Below are 20,399 nucleotides of genomic sequence, written 5' to 3'. Positions count from 1 at the left end.
CAAATTTAAAGGACCTCCATGATCTTTTTGGCTATCTGTAAGGGTGACATTCTTCCCACTGACCAGCAATGTAAGAGGCATTCTTCCTACGGACCACCACACTAATATACTGTGAGCTGTGGGTATAGGAATTATAGAAGGGGCTCCCTGAAGTTCTTAATGTTATTTCTTGGGATTGTCAATATGAAAAACTCTGTACTAGGCTATGGTGTTTGTGTACTTATACACAAGGAAGGGATTTTTTTGGGTGTGTACAGTGTGACTGTAATATCAGTGGACATTTTGTATGCTTTTATAGTGAGATTAAGGGACACAAAGACACCAAATGGCCAATGTCGGATTGCTGGATATTACCCAAACTACCAGACATGGTTGGTGAAAAAGATAAGAACCTCCATCCACAATTCTCAGCAGACATTTGTGTATTTAAACCAAACAAATACCAGAAGTAAACCAAGCAGATACACACACTCCACAAAACACAGACAACTGGAGACAAAGACGTACACAACAATAACAACAAAGACAACATAATTTCATACATGGATGCTTCAAAACACAGGACACCCCTACTCCAAATCTACAGCAACACCACAACACTGGGGACAACACCAACACAGCAACGACACAATCACACCCTACTGTGGGATGAATAAAGAGGTTTGTTATGGCAAACTCAAAAAAGAACAAATCATACATTCCAGTACAACATAACACAGCCAAGCAATTGGGTCATTCCCATTAAATAAGACCACTAATCTATACAGAAGATACCTAAATCAATTAAGCGTGAAAAAGTCTGTGAATATACCTTCCTGCTTCTGGCTGTCTCTTTCACCACACCACTGGACCTGATGCTTTTTGGTACATCCCTCACCGTTTATCCCCAGAATTGTACAGGGGAGTATTTGTGCATGTTCACCCCTGAAGAGATATCTTTCTAAATAGCCTAATAAAGCTTCTAAAATACACAACGCTCTTCTCAAATCTCCTGAAGAAGCTGGTAGGCGAAACGCGTAGGGATTGGAAAGTTATATTTACATACTTTTTTGCTTTTAATTGATTGAGGGATCCTCTGTATAGATTAGTGGTCTAAATGGGAATGACCCAATTGCTTGGCTGTGGTATGTTGTACTGGATTGTATGAATTGTTCTTATTTGAATACACCTAAAGAGGTATTAAACTCAAAAGTCCCCCAAAAGAAAAAAAAAAAAAAATACACTTACCTTCAATCTCGCAGTGCAGTTTATCGGTCCAGGGGTTTCTTCCATCAGGTCCCCCGTCATCCGTCTTCGAGTCGGTGCTCCAGGCGCCGCAATTTTCCGCTCTTTTTCCGGGTTCTTGTTCCCAGGCACAAGATCAGGTGATGTAGATGGGGAAAAAAACTTGCGGATGTCACTGCACATGCGTGACATCCCCTTTTAATGAAAGGGCTCCTTCTGCTCATGCATGAGATGCTTGGGCATGTGTAGAAGGAGCACCCAAGAGCCTCCCGGGATGCGTGACGTGGGTATCCCGAGAGGTTTTGTGCCCCCATCGATTCTCGATTGCCTAGGCCAGGGGTTCTTAACCTTTTGATGACTCCAGACCCCCAATGGATTGTCCAATATGGTCCCATACCCCCTTTATTTTACTGTCTAAATAATCATCATCATTCCTTATATTAGTTGCCAGTGTGACTTCCAAATGTGTCAACAGCTTGAATTTACTGTACTTTATGTATGGATAGCTAGGAAGAGAACATGAAATAAAACCATAAGGATTGATAACTGTCATATTTATTTACAAAAAGCAAAATTAAAAAATGACAAATATACAAACAGCTACAACTATTTTACAATATAACTTTGATTCACCTGTTTCAGATTATAAACCAATAATTTTACTTCTTACAGTTTACTATTACACAAAAGAAGAAAACAAACTCAAATGTATGAGTTTTTCAATATCCTGACCCTGTAACACAGACTTTCACTGATCTAGTGAGATATTTGCTGCTGTGTTTGTGCAAAGTATGGAATGGGGGTACAGATACAGACAACGCCACTGGCATGTCATCTGACACATCAAGTCAATTTCTCCACTTTGATTTCAGATCTAATAATGTACGCAAGTATAAACTATTACATTAAATAAAATAAATACCAGTACCCAGAGATCGGGTCCAATACCCCGGCATTTGGATGGATGCACAGTATGGATACCCCCGGTTAACAACCCCTGGCCTAGGCGATAGAGAATTAGGGGCGGTGTTGCACCCTTTTTTTTTTAAAGGGTGTTGCACCTAAATAAAACACAAACAGAATTTTTAACTTACACAAAAGGGCTCTCTATTATTTTATGTAAAGAGAAAATTCTGAGTTTAGGAACACTTTAATTGTGCTTTTTCTTGTCACCCCAGTGTATGACACAATCACAGAGATGATATAATACAAAGATGTATGACAACAATACACAACAACACCCAGCTGTATGCCATGATCACAGGGACACAACAATGACACAATCACAGAAATGTTACAATGTAAAGAAGTGCAGTCACCACAGCTGTATGACAACATTACAGTGACACAACAACACAAAGGACAACACACTCACCCAGCTGTATGATAATAATACACTGACACCGATGACACAAGCACACACCCCGGCTCTATACACACAGTGACACCGGGACACAAAGCCCGCACACCCCGCCTGTTGTCACCGCTCACTCACCGTTCTCCTCATCCTCCCCCTGAGGATTCCCCTCCTCCACCTCCACCTGCCCGCTGTCTCCAGCACTGTTCTGTGTATGTGGAAGAACCAACCAATGACGGGGCGGGGCTCCTGTGAGGTAACGCGACGCTATTGGTGTAGAGGTTTGGTGACAGGGTGAAGGAACTGTGTGGAAATATCAGGGGCGCAGTGACGTGATGTTTACCTTCATATCATGCACAGATTATACACACATAGCGCCCCACGGGAATACCGAACACGGCTTTATTGATATTGGAAACACAGTAACTCTCCTGCTGCAGTACACAGGCTCGGTTATCACATCATTCATGCTTAATACACGGTATTTTCTATTCTGCCATATCAACCAAGCCTCGGCCTGGACAAAAACCACGCCTCAATTGGAGTAAGAGGAGCCAAGCCTCGTTTTAGGAATTAGCCTTGATTATAAATGCAGCCAGGTCTCTAGGAAGGAGCCAAGCCTCGTTCCCAACTTTACATAAACAATCCTCAGCGTGCAGGAGCCAAGCCTCGATCTGAATCCCAGACGTCTGCTTCCCTTTTCCACATTTGTTTCATACATTTCACGAATCATTTCTATAACAAAATCATGGGAGAAATAAAACTAATGTATGGAGTTTAAATTAATGTTATTACATAGAGATGAAAAGATGAAGTTTATTCTTTTATATTGGATAATCCTGGTTCCTCTTTTCATCCTTCATCAACCTGATCATGAGGATGATGATTATTATTATTATTATTATTAATAATAATTATACAGAATTTATATAGTGCCAACATATCACACAGCACTCTACATTAAATAGGGGTAGCAAATGGCAGGTACAGTGACACAGGAGGAGAGGACCCTGCCCTGAAGAGCTTACAATCTAAGAGAAGGGGGAAGTAGCACACTATAGGAGGAGACATAGTAGAAGGAAAAAACACCTCTCTCTTCATTTCTCTTTTTAAATTAGACACAGTGACACCGTCAGTAGGTCTTTGTGCTTCTCTATGCAATGCAGACACATCATTGCTTGTGGAAAGGTCTGGTCAGGTAAGAATATTGTAGTTTGCACTCTAAAATGAGATGCTGGGCCTCAATAATTAGAAAAAATAAATGAAATGAATGAAAATAACAATCCATCATACTGGAAAGTAGCTGGAAAGGTTCACATTGTGCAGAGGAAATCAGAATATGCAAATTCAGCAAAGAAGCCTGCAAACGGTGCAAGACTGACTGCATAGCTGGGAATCAGCTTTTAAAACGTTATAAAACACATTCACAAGCATAAAGCAGAGAATAACAGACCTGAGTATGATCTCATTTATTCCTAATAATTCAGTGCCTCATCATTCATTTTCTACAAAGTAGTCCGCAAGTTAAGGACATCTGACATACAGCTGAGGTTTGGGTGATCCTAGGGGTGAGCTCTTTTGCAGCCTCCTGTAACTCTTTAATGACCAAGACAAACGCTGCAGTTGTTTCTTTTTGCATAGCAAAGCACAACTTGCTCCAGAATGAATGTCTAAGCTCCATAAAGTTTTTTTTTCTTTGCTTTGTTTGTGATTAAGTCACAGTGAGGCTTGTATACAGTAACTGACACCACACTGCCTAATAATATGTTGAGACAAACATCTGTCCTAATTGCATTTATTAAAATATCGTACCTGTTCCAACTTACATACAAATCCAACTTAAGAACAAACCTACAGTCCCTATCTCGTACGTAACCCAGGGACTACCTGGATTGAGTTGCTGCAGGGAGAAGCTACATGTATTATATAAATTTTATATCTACACATTATCACATTATTTTATGCTACGTTAGAGGCTGGTAAAGAAGGACATGTTCTACAATATGGAGGTTATCCTAGCAGAGGGGGGGTAGGTGAGGGGTTAAGTGTGAAGGGTTGTAAGGAATAATTAGCACACAGTTTAGTACTGCTGCGCCCCTTCCAGGAAGATTTATTTTTTTCCAGATGGCCATCAATTATGGGGCAAAAAATATTCAGATAGCATCATAAGATATGGTCCCCTGGGACCAGTTTCAACTTGAAACCTTTTTACCTGAATTTCTATCAATACAATCCTGGAAGCACTATATACCTCAGGAAGCTAGTCTCCCCCCTCAAACTTTTCTCTCTCTGTTAGTCCATTTCTCTTCAACCCAATTACAATATTTTTGCTCTTCAACCCAATTACAATATTGCAGGAATCCTGTGGTTATGCAGATTACATTACTCCTCGGGAGGAAGACTGTTAATCAAAAATAGTGGTATTAGTTAAGATGCTGATCTTTTATTGATAACTGTTACATCTTACATGTACCTATCTGTATTAGGCTTTTTCTGTATACAAGTTCCTGTTATTATATTTCACTAATATAGCCTGACCTGTATATTCACATTTTACTGTTCGTATCTTACTTCTTTAAAAACTTCAACAAAAATTTACATTAACATCTGAAGCAAAGATGCTTAGAACAAGATGATCGTCCCGGAGTATGTATGAGAAGTAATGTACACCACATCAAGGTGAAAGTTGTACTACAAGCCTAAGCAAAGGACAAACCATTTCTGGAGAAAAACAGAACCCAGCTTATTGGGAGTCCTGTAGTCTAGCCAAGACTGGTGATGACGCTCAATGTTCTTGGTGAGCTTTGGACTGATCTGTATCTAACCTTTGTACATATTTGTCTGTGCAATGTCTGCTACAAAAAAATGTACAATTCTGTATTTGCACATTCACACACCTGTTTCTGTTATTCTGGTAGCAGAAAATTTTAAAGGTTTCTGAGTGCAGTGTTTGAATTTCAAACTAAATTGTATGTAGTGTATTTTATTTATATATTTTACTTAAGTTTATTTTTTTTGTCTACATCACTATTTAAAAAGCAGGAAATCAGACATTACGCTGGTGGAGAATCTTCTAGGGTCACATGTTTTATTGGCAGTAACTGATTCTCCACCTTTATAAAAAAGAGCCCATCAAAAACAGCAAATGCAAAATGTGCTTTTCTGCTTTATTTACACTTTCTTCATTAGTTGTCAATAGAGTAAGCAATGCACAAACCTAAATTATTTGTACACCTTTTTAACCTTCCTGGCAGTATTCCTGAGTGTTGCTCGGGGTTAAGTTTATGTACCAAAAGCAGTAGCCCTGAGCCACACTCGGGTGGCATTGTAAATTACTTACCTGGTCCAGACAATCCCATGGCACCCTCAGGCGATGCCCACCCAGCATGTGTCCCCTGGCCTCACATCCCCAACATAATCAATGGGACGTCTGGGGGTGGTGCGCTGGGGGGGGGGGTCTGGCTGGAAATTTAAATAGAATACACCGCTTTGACATTCAAGGTTACTAACATAATCAGACCGCCAGGGAGGTTAATGGCCGATTAGAGTTTTCTTTGATAAATGTTTTTATTAAATACACTGCATTTATTATACAGGTTTGCTGGGTATCATGGCAACCAAAGCTGAAACTGGGCATACACAGCTCTGCTTTTTTATTTTTTATTTTTTACAGATACCCAAAGTGATCAAACAGGTAGGAGGGAATATTGCAGAAGGAACATAGCCTGTTCCTTTTTTTGCAATAATGACCACCCTGAATAAAATTCAAGACAAAGGAAGCACATAATGCGATACATGTTATATAAATTGCATTGACTTTTACCTGGGACACACTGCCACCTTCAGGCTGGTGTGAACTCTGTAGTATCTGTTCATAAAGGCCCAACTTTACCTTGTTTTCACGATTTATCTATTTTTTAAAGAAAAATGATTTTGACAGAAAGACAGAGACAAGGGTACCACTGATATTTTTATAACTTTGCTCCATACACACATGACAATAAGGAGGAACAATCCAATTCATTATGCTATATGCAGAAGCAAAAGCACTGAGGATGCAAAATCTACAACTTGAGTCCTAAACCTGTACAGATCCAAGAGGCACAGACAGCGCTTAATACACTACAAGATAACCTATCTGCAGCTTTTATTGGCCCTTAATGTTTCACCACCCACACCCTTTATTATTGAGTCATGGCTACATATTGCTCTAGGCTTCGGTACTAAGCCACTTTGTAACCCATAATGCCCAATTTCCTAGTCGATGATCTGAATCTTTAGGACAGATATTTTTTTTCAGTAACTTCTGCTTTGGTCCCTGACCACAACACACTTATCAATAAAGGATTCATACAAGCAATACATTTATATTCACGTACATTTCCAAGACTGCTTATGCACTGCGCAATAAGGACAGTTACAGAACAAAACTTACCAGATAATAAAATAAACTAAGGGTATTTTTAGTTTGGTACAGGTTGCAGTGGCAATGACATGATTAAACTGCAGACAGTTCCACTTCCACAATGGTGAAGCTAATAATGCTAATAATTTGCTTTATTCAATGCATTTCACTTCTTTTTTTTGTGTATCACTACCCTTCACACCAGGGTTGTCTGTCATACAACCTTTACCTTTGTAACTCTTTGCAGGAACCTGAAATTTGTAACTCTAAAGAGGAAAGTTTAATTAAATAGGGAGATCGCTGATTCGGGAGGCAAGTCCTGAACATCAGCTTATATGTAAACACTACACAAAGGCTTCACAATGGCTGCACAGCCAGATTTTGAAGGGAGGCTTCTCTCTTCACTAGATTAACCAAGGAAAATATACAGCCTACGTCACACTACGATTTTTGGTATCCTACCACTGCCAACGTCAACAATCCATATCCCAATCCTGCAACTCTGATGCCATGGGGTAGGCTTCGATGATGTTAAGTGGTCAATAATACAGGAGACAATAAAGGGGGTTTGCAGAGGTTGGATTTGAGCAGGTGTATATACATTGAGCATGTAGATGTACAGCTGAGGCAATTGTAGTGAGCGAGGGGTAGGGGGGCAGCCAATGATGTAACACTGACAACAGGATGAGTGACACGGTGATCAGGCCAAGGTGACTTGTTTTTCCTCCGGGGTTTCCTCCAGCAGTTGCATAATTAGTTCATGAAGTGGCCTGCAGACCTTAGCATAGCCAATAGCCGTGAGGTGGAGGAAATCGAACATGTCATTTCGAGAGATAGTGCCATCTGAGTGAACAAAGCCAAAATCTACGTCCAGCAACTGCACTCCAGGAAGACGTGGGAGCCATGAGCGCAAAAGCTGGTTGACGCGGGAATTCTTCTCACGTAGTGGGTTTGGCTTCTCCCCACGTGGCAGTAATCCCTGTTGGGTGAAAAAAGAAGGGTTAACCACAGGGATATGTTGGAAATGTAAAACTGTTACAACACATTGTTTTGATCACCCCTATGAGTTTTGGATCAGACTATAAACATTAGATCCCATACATATTTTGTAATACTAACCTAGGGTAAAAAATGTGGCTGTTATTGCTAGCTTTCAGAACAGTAGTTAATAGAAATGCGCAACACAGCACAACTAACACTGCCATCCCTAACAGAATACCCTTCTTCATCACCATTGCATAACATAAAATGATCGGGGAGAATTTCTTTCCTAATTCCTCATGCCCACCTGTCCCATAATCTCGTCACTGGAACATTACATCTTATTCCCTCATCAACTGCCCTGTTCCCTTTGCCTTTCCACTTATCCTTTCAAACTCCCAATACTTCCTACCCCACCATACACTGTTGTGCATTAACGGGGACAAGGAGAATTAGGATTTTTTGTTAAGGCATTTAGGGGGTTAAAAAAAAACTCTTTATTCTAGAGTACATATAATAATTCTCACAACTGCGGAATGTAGAAAAAAGAAATGAATATCAATTTACAAATTCAAAAATATCCATTCTGCATGATCTCTTTCCAAAAAATAATTAACATGATTGTGGGTTTAAACGCTGATGAGAAAACTCTGCAGCTGAAAATGAAAGTTCAACAGCCACAGTCATCCCATAAATGGCTTCTCCATCACCAAAAAGAGATGATTTTTCTTGTTTTCTACCTACCACGACAATTATTTTGGCTTGTGGCTGCAATACGTTGATGAGGTTTATGATGGCTTCCACACCTCCAGCCACTTCTTCTGCAGAGTTTTCATGGTTATTGGTGCCAATCCATAAAACAATAACCTGAGTAGAGAAAAGGGTCAATTTATTTCAGAAGTAAAGCATTTTACCATTTTTATTCCAGATTAGATTTATAACAGGTTTTTCCTACCTTGGGTTTGATATTTTCTAGTTCTCCATTTTGAAGTCTCCAAAGAACATGGCGAGTGGTGTCCCCACCAATGCCAAAATTTAATGCATGTAGGGGAGAGAACAGTTCCCTCCAAATCTTTGGAAGATATAGACAGAATACATATGAATATATAATACAATATTGTGTCTATACTGCATGATAAGAAGACAGGTTTCAAATCTTCATTTACACTGTATATATCAATGTTATGTGATATTTAAATATATTGTAAAACATTTAGTAAATTGTTTGGACACAATGATTAACCCTTTGACCAATGCATCTTTACAACTGACCTCTTTTTTCTGCTTTTTTTTCCAGGAACTGAAACCCAACAGCTATTAAATCAAAGCCTGGGCTGCCTGAATTTTTGATTGAAAAGTTTAAACTGTCCCTTTGGACTATTGGCCAGAGATGGCTATAATATGTTCTGAAGAAAACAAACCAAGGCTAGAATCCATGCAGAAACAGATTTCAGATACAGTCATTACAAATATCCTATTCATGAGACGGTAAGTGGAATTAAGTAAATGTATAAAGTACAACTCTGCCCAGGTTATGGAAATACCAGAAAACATGGGACATGTTAAATAAAACATTATTAAAGAACATTGCACCAAGATAAAATCCCTAACTGACCTCTGTTGCTCTACAGTAAAGATTTTTACTCTCAAAGATCACAGTAAAGACTTTGTTGTCTAGCCACCTCTAGCAAAATTTGCTGTTATAAGGCAGGCAGTCTGTAAAGTTGTTCCTGATAATAAATTTAGGAGAGGAGTTGCAATATCAGTGCTTCTGTTCCAAACTTTGAAAATATTTTATTTCACAATGCCTGCAGCTACAGGTGAATGAAGATTTGTTTTCAAATGCTTTTACTGCCTGTTTAGAGTATGTATTTTTGTTGTGAACAGTCTGGGCACAGGTTCACATACATTTTTTTTGGTTCTGCATATTTCAACTTGTGAGTACTTTCTGAATGAAAATGTCTTAAAATACCTTTGTGTATTAGTGAACACACGGCTTCCTGATCGTACACTGCAGTGCTTGTATAACTGGGTAACAGCCATGGCCTTCAGTGTTTGTACCCTAATACACTTGGATTTCACATGATTGCTGATTACTAGGTCTGGCTCTGGTGCCAGCAGAACCAAATAGAGAAGACTTAAGTTGTTAGTACATTGTCTATTTGGCTACATACCATCTGCAGTTAGGTACATTGCCCTTTAATCACAATCATTTTTGTGAATTTTTTTCTAAGAGCATTGGAGTGGTTTGCTTTTATACTTTTTAAAGATATTAAAATTCTGTACAAGAGCAAAAAAAGAAGGGAGGGGAAGGAGAGGAATTATTTCTCAGAGTCATTTATTTGTGCATTTATTTACTTTAAAAAAAACTTAAAAAACACAAAGGAAATGTATAAAATGTATTCCATTTAGATATGCTCACTAATATTGTTGCCTCTAAATCCTGACAATGAGCATATAAAACTCTAACAATAAAGACAAACTAGTTAAAAAAATGTATTACCTCATACTGCTGCATTAACTGCACCATAGAGTCACCAACAAACAAAACATCTGGCTCTTTGTCTTTGCAGTCCAAAACAAACCTGTTGTGCTGAAAAAGTGAAAAGAAGAAGTCATTTCAATAGATCAACCCAAAGGGGGTCCAATTATTCAAAAATGTTTAATGCTCAATGATATAACTACAAAAACACAAGAAAAACTTGACATTTATCATCAGTGTGGGCAACGGTGATGATTAATGTGTTTGTTATGTGTACCTGGCACTTCAGTTTCTAATTACATGCATAAATAAATAAAGTTTGTAGGATTAGAGGCAGGCTCAGACCTGCATAAGGATGGAGTGATCCCAGGCAGGCTCCTCGCGGCTGGCACTTTGCCAGCTGCTCAGTCACTTGCACCACAGCACTGGATCTTAAAGAACTAATTTCAGATTGCAGATTTGAGAGCTGGTGGCAGTGACTAGTACAGTACCACTCACTGCTGCCCCTGCATTCTCTATGGGGCTGCCACAGGTAAAAGCCACTTGTAGTCTCTCCCCTAAGGCAGCTGTTTTTTCAAAACATAAATGCATGTACCCATTGGAAAAAAAAAAAAACATTTTACCTGCCTAACAATGATGCAGATATTTCCACTCACAAAGTGTGTCCTGTATAAATGTATATTCAACATCTTTCCAGTAAGAGAAATGCAACTGCTTTTATGCAACTGCTTAAAAGCCAGCAACAGTTTGGTCAAAAGCTGTACATACAGTAGTTTTTGGCACATCCCAGACCAGATTCACACACCTGTCCTGTATTTTATGCACACTGGTTTACTGAAGTGCCATTCATTCCTGATAAAAATCAATAAATCTGTAATGCAGCACACCACAAGGAACAATAAAGCAGGCAGAGTTATCTTTTGCAGAACTGCCAGGCTATTTAGTATAATGTACACCGTGACATGGAGGTGAAGCTCAATGTATGATCCCAGGAGAGCTGGCTTCCAGGAATAGATAAATATTTATTTGAGTCTGGCCATTAAAGTTTTCTGAAGATCTGGAACCCAGAAAAGGGCCATGTTAGGATGCCAGCACTAGTAAAGGGCAAGGAGAGGTGAGATTAGAAAAAAATTGCATACAGGCAGGTCAGTTGACATTTTCCAAAGAGACATCAACTGTCCGTTCTGCAAGAAAAAGCCTGCCGGTCATGTCTGTCCAAAACCTCACCTAGCATCTAGTTTATTATATATATTATACAAATGGAATTGATTGATGTAAAACCCCACAACCAGGACTCCTTAGTCCTGGTTGTACAATAAGTGGTTAATCACAGATTTTAAAACTCTAAAGGAAAAAGTACTTGAATTTTAAATATCCCCTATATTACCTGAGAGAGCCATCGGTCATCTCCCTGAACATCCTCAGCAGCATGAGGGACAGCAGCAGAGTTTGTGTCCCCCTGACTCATTATGCAGACAGTCTGCCTGTAAAGAAAAAGGAGTTCATAAGAGATTTGAAGTAAACATCACAATACAAATGCAAACAAAAAATCCCACTTTCTGGCCGATACCCTCTCTTGGCGGTCTCTTCACTCCAAATAGAGAACTAGGCCTCCCCTCTCTTTACTCTTTAATCCAATAATATAAAAAAGCCTTTTACTAGTGTATGTGCTTGCAGTGCAGACAATTCTTATTTTACATTTCATTATTGCTGTGCCACAGGAAAAGCAGGAAATATTTTCTGTGAGGACATTGAGAGAAAGTAAAAACAGCGGTCCTAATCCTTCCTTTCTTTAAAATACAAATTTACAGTTCTGCCTGTTAAAAACCCAACCTAGTCATTATGAATTACACAAATTCTTAGGTCTATTTCCTTAACATGTCACTGAATCCTCATCTCAAAATACATTATCATAGCAACAACAAACTGTAAATTCTCACTTCATAATTTATTATGCATATTGAGCTTACAATGCATGTCTTTAAAAGTTTGTTTGATCTACGTTCATTCCAAACTTCTGTCTCAGAGGCTAAATCATGCATATACCACAAGATCCATGATGACTTTCCTGCATTCCATAAAACAAAGCTCCAATAATATTAGTGATTTCCTGGGAACGCTGTCAGTTAGTGGTAGTGGTGTAACAGCGCACTTACAGGTTGTAAAACACCTGGCAAAATTTACAGAAATGCTACTCATGAAGGATGTTCATTCAGATGTTTTACTTTGTACTCAGGTATGGGCAGAGGGAGCCTTTTCATCAAAAGGGGAAAAAAAATTGCCGATCTCATGCATGCGCAGTGAGATGTTTTTTCCAACTTATGTCACCCAATCTCGCACCTGTGTCGGGAGATGTAGGAAGAAGAACCTGGAAGAGGAGAAGATGGGGCGCCTGGAGTGCCGGCCTGAAGACAGATGCCGAGACGACGAGGGACCCAATGGAGGAGACCTCCGGATGTATCAGATTGCCTTGCGGGATTGAAAGTAAGTGTATTTTTTGTGTTTTGGGGAATTTTGAGTTTAGTTCCTTTTTAAGTACAGCAGGTGACAGATCTGCTTTGCAGTATGGAAACTTGCCAATGGGACATTTGGTTTTGTTCAGCATAAGGCTATGTACACATGTCAGATGATTCTCATCTGATAATCCCCTCAAGGCTGATATCGGACGAGAATATGGCGTGTGTACAGAGATCATTGTTCATGGAATCTGTCCTGGTGGATCCACGGATGACAAACAATCATATTGGAAGTAAAGGGGAGAGAGCGCAGCGGGGTGCCACTCCATCATTCTGCTACACAGAGCAGAACAGTGCTGTATGTACAGCCCACATCCATGCATGGTTCAGTCTTTTGTCCTTGGAAAGGATTGTGAAAGAACCTTTCCAACAACAAATATTGAACGTGTATATGCAGCCTTAGCCTATCGAATTTAAAGATGACAATCAAAAATCTAGCTATCGATAATCCAGATCCTTCAGTTTTCTGGCATGAATTTCGGAGCACATTTTAATACAGGGACTGTGGTACACTGTTTGGCCACTAATGTTTTGATGGCACTGTTCTGCAGAAACAGCTTGCTGCTGCACTAAATACACGTTGAGACGTCCCTGCTGCCTGCTCTCCGGAACTGTGCCAGATGTCCGCAGGTGCTGCGTGAGGAAGCCTGCCCTGTGGGTGGAGGTAAGTATAACCATCACAAATCCTGAATTTTCAAAAATTCCAGCACTCCTCAGGTTGCCCGATTTTTGATTGTAAACTGTATTATGAAACACCAAAGATAAAAAGAAAATAAGGGCTAGAAGAGTACAGGAAAGGGCAGGCCAGGTGAGGATGGTGGGATAAAGTTGTCAAACAGACGAGAAACATACTGCAGTGTATGGAAAGGATAGTGGAACTCAGGGCTCAGCTGAAGTGACAATGCAGCCTATTTATATTTATTAAGTTTAAATGGTTTATGGAACAGTCAAAACATCTTCATCCTTTGCAGTTTTGCTATAAAAGTATTGGGAACTCCTCCCAGATAACTGTCTGTAGAATGGGCACCCCCCCAAAAAAAATTACATCACCTTTTGTTCCAATGATAGCTGTGAAGAGATTTGAATAAAGTTTCTTAGTTTTTCTCAAGACAACAATAGTCAACATTAGAAAAGGTGAATCTACCCAGCAGATAAACGCGAAGCAATAAGGATTTGACAAATGTTTTAACATTTCTTTTGAAAACTATGCCTATAGATACACTTTACAAAAAATCTAATTTTTATTGTGTAGGTCCTCTGTGTAGCCAAAACTTCTCTGCCACACTGAGGCATGTACTCCACAAAAGCTCTGATGACATCCTTCGTGACCTAAGCTGCATCATTGCTTCTGCTGACCTGCCTTCTATCTAATATTGTATCCTGCTCTGACTTCTTATCAAGGTAAATCAGACAAATGCAGACAGCAATCCACATGATCTAAAAACAACACAATTTGTCAGACCCAACTACCTTGTAGTACCTTGTACCCAAGACCAAACCAGTTCTAACACTCCTTTGTCCTTTGTAGGTGCTGTGGCAGAAGACAAGGTTCAGCATGGGTACTCGGATTGGTTTCCTACTACAAAGCAAGCTTCAATTCATTGTCTGTCCTGACACATTTCTACTATTGTCAGCATTCAGTTACAAGGCGTGCTATAGTACCGTGTTTCCCCGATGATAAGGCAGGGCCATCAAATAAGACAGCCCCCCCTTTTCATGTTAAAATGAAAAATAAGCCCCCCCCCCGCAAATAAGCCACCCAAAAAAAATAATTAAAATATTATACTCACCCGATACCCGATCCTGCGTGTGTTTCTGGCTGCAGCGTCTCTCTTCTCTCCTCTGCCAGCATCGTGTTTTCTCCTGTCTGTAAAGCAAAGCGAAAGAAGCCGGCACAGCGCCACCTGCTGTTCCCCTGTCCTAACTGCCGTGCAATAGAAAAAAAGCACAGCGTAATCAGAAGGGGAATTTGAATGACAGAGTGATCAGAAGGGGAGTTTGAATGACACAAGATGATCAGAAAGGGAATTTGAATTGCACATGAGTGATCAGAAAGGGAATTTGAATTGCACATGAGTGATCAGAAGGGGACAATGATTGGCACAGATTGATCAGAAGTGGACATGAATGGCTGTAGTCTTCTTCATGGGTAAATAAGGCATCCCCCTGAAAATAAGCCCTAGAGCATATTTTGGCCTTCAAAAAAAAATAAGACAGTGTCTTATCATCGGGGAAACAGGGTAGCTCTTCTCCCTGCAATGAGCCTTTCAATGAGCCCTCACCACACTGTAAGCAGTTCACTAGCTCCTCTTCCTTAGACCACATTTGGTAATTCCAGGCAATGCATAACATTGACGTTTTGAAGATGCTCTGACCCAGTCCACTAATCATCATAATTTGGCCCACAATTTGGTAAGCGAACACAGACTTTTTTGTGTGTATGAGCACAAAATGATCTAGAAAGGACAATTAAGAAAAAGGACTCCTGTAACATTTGTAAGCACAATAACTGCAAACAGAAATACCACAAAAACAACAGAGCACCTCCAGTGCAAACAAAGGGAATGTTAAAGTCAGATGTATGGCTTCATCAAGAATGTATACCACAGCCTATAAAATGGATACATCATTGTAGTTTGACTGCAAACAAGAGGCAGGGAAGGTGCAACATTTCTGCATTTTTTCCTACACCTAGTAGAAAACCAATTTCTAAATTGAATCTATTTTCATGTTGCTTGAGTACAGCAAAATTCACTTGTGGGGTTAACATTCAATGCAGAAGACATTTCATTTAATGCATACATGTTTGTGCCCCACTGTAGAGTTTAACTAAAGAATATTATCTAACAACAATTGAGGTAAAGGAGAAGAAGACAATGCACTGTAATTTGGTACCCACAGAGTTTGTGCAGGCGTGTCTGTATACGGATTATATTACAAGCAGTATAAGAACTGATGGATTGTGTTAAACCTATTTTTTTAGGCTGCTTCGCTCACCATAACACACAAAATAACATCCGCTGAAATTTTAAAAGCCGGTACACTGATATGGATAGAAGTGGGTTACCAATGTACTGCAAAACAGGTGTGATGTGGAGGTGCACCAGTGTGACATTTCAAAAGGAACTGTGATGCACTAACAAACAAAACATATTGTGCATGTGTATATGTTCAGCATTCTTTTACCCTGAAAAGGAAGATATATACTTATTTCTTCTGCCACCTACATTTCTCTAGCACACTACCTTTCAGGTCAGTTAAAGTGACTCGAATGATCTTTTTTGCTATCTGCAAGCGTGACATTCTTATCAGTGGCCAGCAACGTAAGATGCATTTTCCCCAATAACCTCAATGTTTATATACTGTGAGCTGCAGTTATATTTATAGCAGGGGTCCTCTGAGTACTGTATTAAGTTTCCCCATGTTGAAAGGGTGAAGAAAAACTGCTCAAATAAATAGAAATCCTGAGCTGAAGTGAACAAACACGGGAAGTGCTGTTCAAGATCCCTGCTGCACACTAGGATTCCTCCCCCAAACTCTAGGAGACCAGAGACCCGGGAATCTCCAACTTCCTGTTATCAGTGACACCACCGAGAATGGCGAGGGACTGGGAGATTGGCACTTCTAAATGCATTCATCCTTGATGAAACTTCTGCTGGGGCTTTCTCTTTCAGAAGAGTCGAAATATTAACTTTCTTTCCCCTTTTATGCAGCACATTTTGTTTGCACGTTTGGATTGACAAAAGAGCTGTTTTTATGTGACTTAAAGAGTACCTAAACTCAGAACTTTTACTTTACATAAAAGGGTAGACAACCCTTTTAAGTAAAAATGTTGTTTTAAAAGAAAAAAGGGTGCAGATACCTACGTCATCCCGGGAAGCTCTTGGCTGCTCCTTTTGCCCTTTCATCAATAGAAAAAAAATTGCTGATCTCATGCATGCGCAGTAAGATCGGCAAGATTTTTCCCCAATCTATGTCAGCCAATCTCACGCCTGCGCAGTAAGATCGGCAAGATGTGAGTTTGGGTGACTAGGAAGAACACAAAAGATGAGAGGAGAAGACAGCGGCTCCTGGCACTGCCTCTGTGCCGGCCCAAAGACGAATACTGGGACCTGATGGAAAAAAACTCCCGATGGATCTGCGGAATTGAACGCAAGTGTGATTTTTTTTTTGTTTTGGGTTTACTTCCGCTTTAAGGTAACATCTGAACACCCAACACTTCGAGATTTTTGACGGTAGAGTAAAGCATATAAAGGCAATATATAAATCAACTTAAAAATGTATGGCTTTTTAAAAAAAAAAAAACTTTACTACAATTTTCTCTTCCTTACACAAACCCTTTACCCCTCCACGGTTCTGCACTCAGCAAGATCCATAGAGCATCTGTGCATTGTTTGCTTACAAATCCTTCTGTGCTTCCTGTGCAGAACAACCCTAATTATTGTTTCCCAACCTGAAGGAGGAGTCCCACAGAAGTCAATGGTACTGAGAAGACCGGGAGAGCACAGAATATGCAGCAAAGGAATTGCCTCCAATCTGGACCTCCAATCTCTGGATTTTGCTAACTACAGAACAGTGGAGGGTGGGTTAACCAAAGACAAAGATTAGGGATTTCTGCCAATATGAGTGTATTTTGCACATTTAGGCAAATCTCCTATGCATGTGCAGCAGAGTTCTATTTTAAGACGTAATGCTTGTCTTTTTAACCAGCCTCCACCTTACACTCCAGTGTTCAAACCAGAAAATTTTTCAAGATGGGTGGCAAGAAACTGTAGGCGGGTGGCAGACTCTGTGACCCAAACTCATCAGTAGCCACCCAAAATGAGTGGTTGCTTAATAGTGCCGGGTGGTGCGCCTGACTAAAAGGAGCCGGGGAGAACCTTGTCATTCTGTAAATCTCCCAGTACTTTCATGTATGGGGAAGCTACACGTCAGTCCCAACCTTGGCACATGCAAAGTCTCTTGCCAAAGAACAAGTTGCATATTTTTTTGCAGAATCCATGCAGTGCACAACCTAGCATGCTGGGTGCCAAAAACATTTACCTCCCCTATGCACCCTATGCATAGAAAACACATAATCAATGACTCCAATGGGAGAAGGGGATCGCTGCAAGTGGAGGGGGCGCAGCGTTATCAGGTTCCTGCACATATTGCTGGAGAATAGCAATACAGACGTAAGTGGGTGCTGAACAAATCTGCAGGTAATGCAAAACTTCACCCCCATTGAGTTACCTTCTGATTTACTGCAGTTCCTGAGGCCCAGCAGCCAATCACCAATGCTAATATACACGGATGGGGATGGCATGTTATTATTATTATAATACAGGATTTATAGAGCACCAACATATTATGCGGCGCTGTACATTAAACAGGGGTTGCAAATTAGAGATACAGACAGACACAGGAGGAGGAGAGGACCCTGCCCAGAAGATAGAGACCACAACTCCCAATAATGCAATTATTGATCATTATCAAACACAACACAGGGTTTGTAGAGAGATGCCATGCTGCCAAAATGACAGATTTCAGCTCTGTGTACAGATCTCAGGGGTCAGCATCTACTTCTATTCTCAGTCATTGCACTCCACAATCCTGTCCCCCATCCCCAGGCCCTGAAGCCTCTGCCCTGTTGTGACAACACCCAGCCCTGGCCCTCAGCACCCAGTCATGGCCCTTCCACCTTCACAGAAAAAAAAACTCAACACCCATTCCAGGTCCTGCCACCCTCACAGGAAAATAGCTCCCCACCCGCCGCCATATTACTATCGCCAATATCCTGACTTCACTCACTCGGTGTTCCGGTAACTCCACCCCTTCCGGTCTAAGAGCCCCCGGTGCTGCTCTTGCTAGCGCGACCGTCGCCTTCTACGCAACTTCCGTTTGTTTCTGTCACGAAGTGCCGAGCCAATGACAGATAGCGGAAGTGACGTCTGCAGCGCAGCCATTAGACCGGAAGTTTAGTATGGTGGCTGAGAGGGGCTATGGCAGTGTTGTTACCCTAACCCTAAAAAAAGCAAATAATAAACTATAAAATGCTGCCTTATTATAATTTACTACTAATACTCTTCACATTCTCTGTGCCAGTGCTGTATTAGTAAATGGGGATATATTGTTCTGTATTAACAAGTTATAGCATTATCATATCTAGTCATTTAGTTTTGAAAGTATCTAATAAACAATAAACAGGTCAGATTCTGCTTCTCCTCTGGCAGTATGACCACAAATTGACACGTTTCCAGGGAAAAGCTTTAAAATAGTCAAACCTGCCTATCAGAATTAGCAATCATCACATTTTTTCTACTGTGCCCACATCATGCCAGCTTTGCAGGGTACCAAATGTAGCTGGGGTTATCTAATCCCCATTCCCCTGTATACATCACTATTTAGATTTAACAAAGCTCTCCATGACTGGAGAACATAGACTATCATGAGGGAACCCGGATGATCCAGCAAACCTGTAATTAAGTTCTTTAAAAAAATATTTGCTAATAGTAGAAAAATGGACTAGATCCATTCCAGGTTTACTGGATCACCAAGGTTCCCCAATGATAGTCTATGTTCTCCAATTTTGGAGAGCTTTGATACATCTAAATAGTGACATTTACATGGGAAGGGGGGTTAGATAACCCCAGCTACATTCTCCAGTCTTGGAGAGCTTTGATAAATAAAACAAATGTCTCCATCAGATATTGCCAGTGTGTCATTGTTACATTTATCTATGAGCAGCACAGTGGCTCAGTGGTTAGCACTCTGGCCTTTGCAGCACTAGGTCCTAGCTTCGAATGTCGGCCAGGACACTTTCTACATGGAGTTTGTATGTTCTCCCCGTGTTTGCGTGGGTTTCCTCCAGATACTCTGGTTTCCTCCAACATGCAGTTAGGTTAATTGGCTACCCCCAAAATTGACCTTAGACTATATTAAATAATATTATACATAAATATATTAACATATGACTGAAGTAGGAACATTAGATTGTGATCCCCTTTTAGGGACAGCTAGCGACATGACTATGGACTTTGTACAGCGCTGCGTAATATTTTGGCGCTATATAAATACTGGCTAATAATAATAATAATCTTCCTTGTCCAAAAGGTGACAGCTTTGTAGGGTAATAAATTCTGATGGGACAGCCTGACCTATCTGCAAAGCCCTTCCCTGGAAAAGTAACCATTTTTAGCCATGGTGGCACAAACATTCACCTTAGATTTTGCTAGTGTGTCAGTGTCACATTTAGCTATTACCGTATTTTTCGGCGTATAAGACGCTCCGGCGTATAAGACGCAGCAAATTTTAAAGGAGGAAAATCTAGAAAAAAAAGATTCTGAAAGATTATTCCCCTTCTGATCACTCATGTGCCAATTTATCCCCTTCTGATCACCCTGTGCCAATTCAACCCCTTCTGATCACCCTGTGCCAATTCAACCCCTTCTGATC

General features: G+C 40.3%; 2 protein-coding genes across 7 annotated transcripts in view; both read right to left on the bottom strand.

The window, feature by feature from the left end:
* The window catches only part of SIDT2 (SID1 transmembrane family member 2), a 35,092-nt gene extending 32,226 nt beyond the window's left edge, over positions 1-2,866 (bottom strand). For 2 of the 6 annotated variants that reach the window (XM_072425961.1, XM_072425962.1), the window contains exon 1: positions 2,153-2,287. In XM_072425961.1, coding sequence (XP_072282062.1) covers positions 2,153-2,180 — 28 coding nt within the window. In that variant the 5' untranslated portion in view covers positions 2,181-2,287. Of the gene's footprint in view, positions 1-2,152; positions 2,288-2,599; positions 2,623-2,719 lie in introns of those variants that run through there. The other 4 variants (XM_072425963.1, XM_072425964.1, XM_072425965.1 and 1 more) reach the window with 4 other exon arrangements.
* A 3,672-nt stretch (positions 2,867-6,538) lies between these two features.
* On the bottom strand, positions 6,539-18,879 carry PAFAH1B2 (platelet activating factor acetylhydrolase 1b catalytic subunit 2). The gene is made up of 6 exons (XM_072425971.1): positions 18,756-18,879; positions 11,837-11,933; positions 10,471-10,560; positions 8,923-9,039; positions 8,712-8,834; positions 6,539-7,965 (listed from the first exon to the last, which is right to left on the bottom strand). Exons 2-6 carry the CDS (start codon positions 11,915-11,917, stop codon positions 7,687-7,689), a joined length of 690 nt encoding a protein of 229 aa, XP_072282072.1. The 5' UTR covers positions 11,918-11,933; positions 18,756-18,879; the 3' UTR covers positions 6,539-7,686.
* Between the last annotated feature and the right edge of the window lie 1,520 nt (positions 18,880-20,399).

Source organism: Pyxicephalus adspersus, chromosome 11 (assembly GCF_032062135.1).
Source record: "Pyxicephalus adspersus chromosome 11, UCB_Pads_2.0, whole genome shotgun sequence".
Lineage (NCBI taxonomy): Eukaryota > Metazoa > Chordata > Amphibia > Anura > Pyxicephalidae > Pyxicephalus > Pyxicephalus adspersus.
This window is presented reverse-complemented; position numbering and strand designations above follow the sequence as displayed.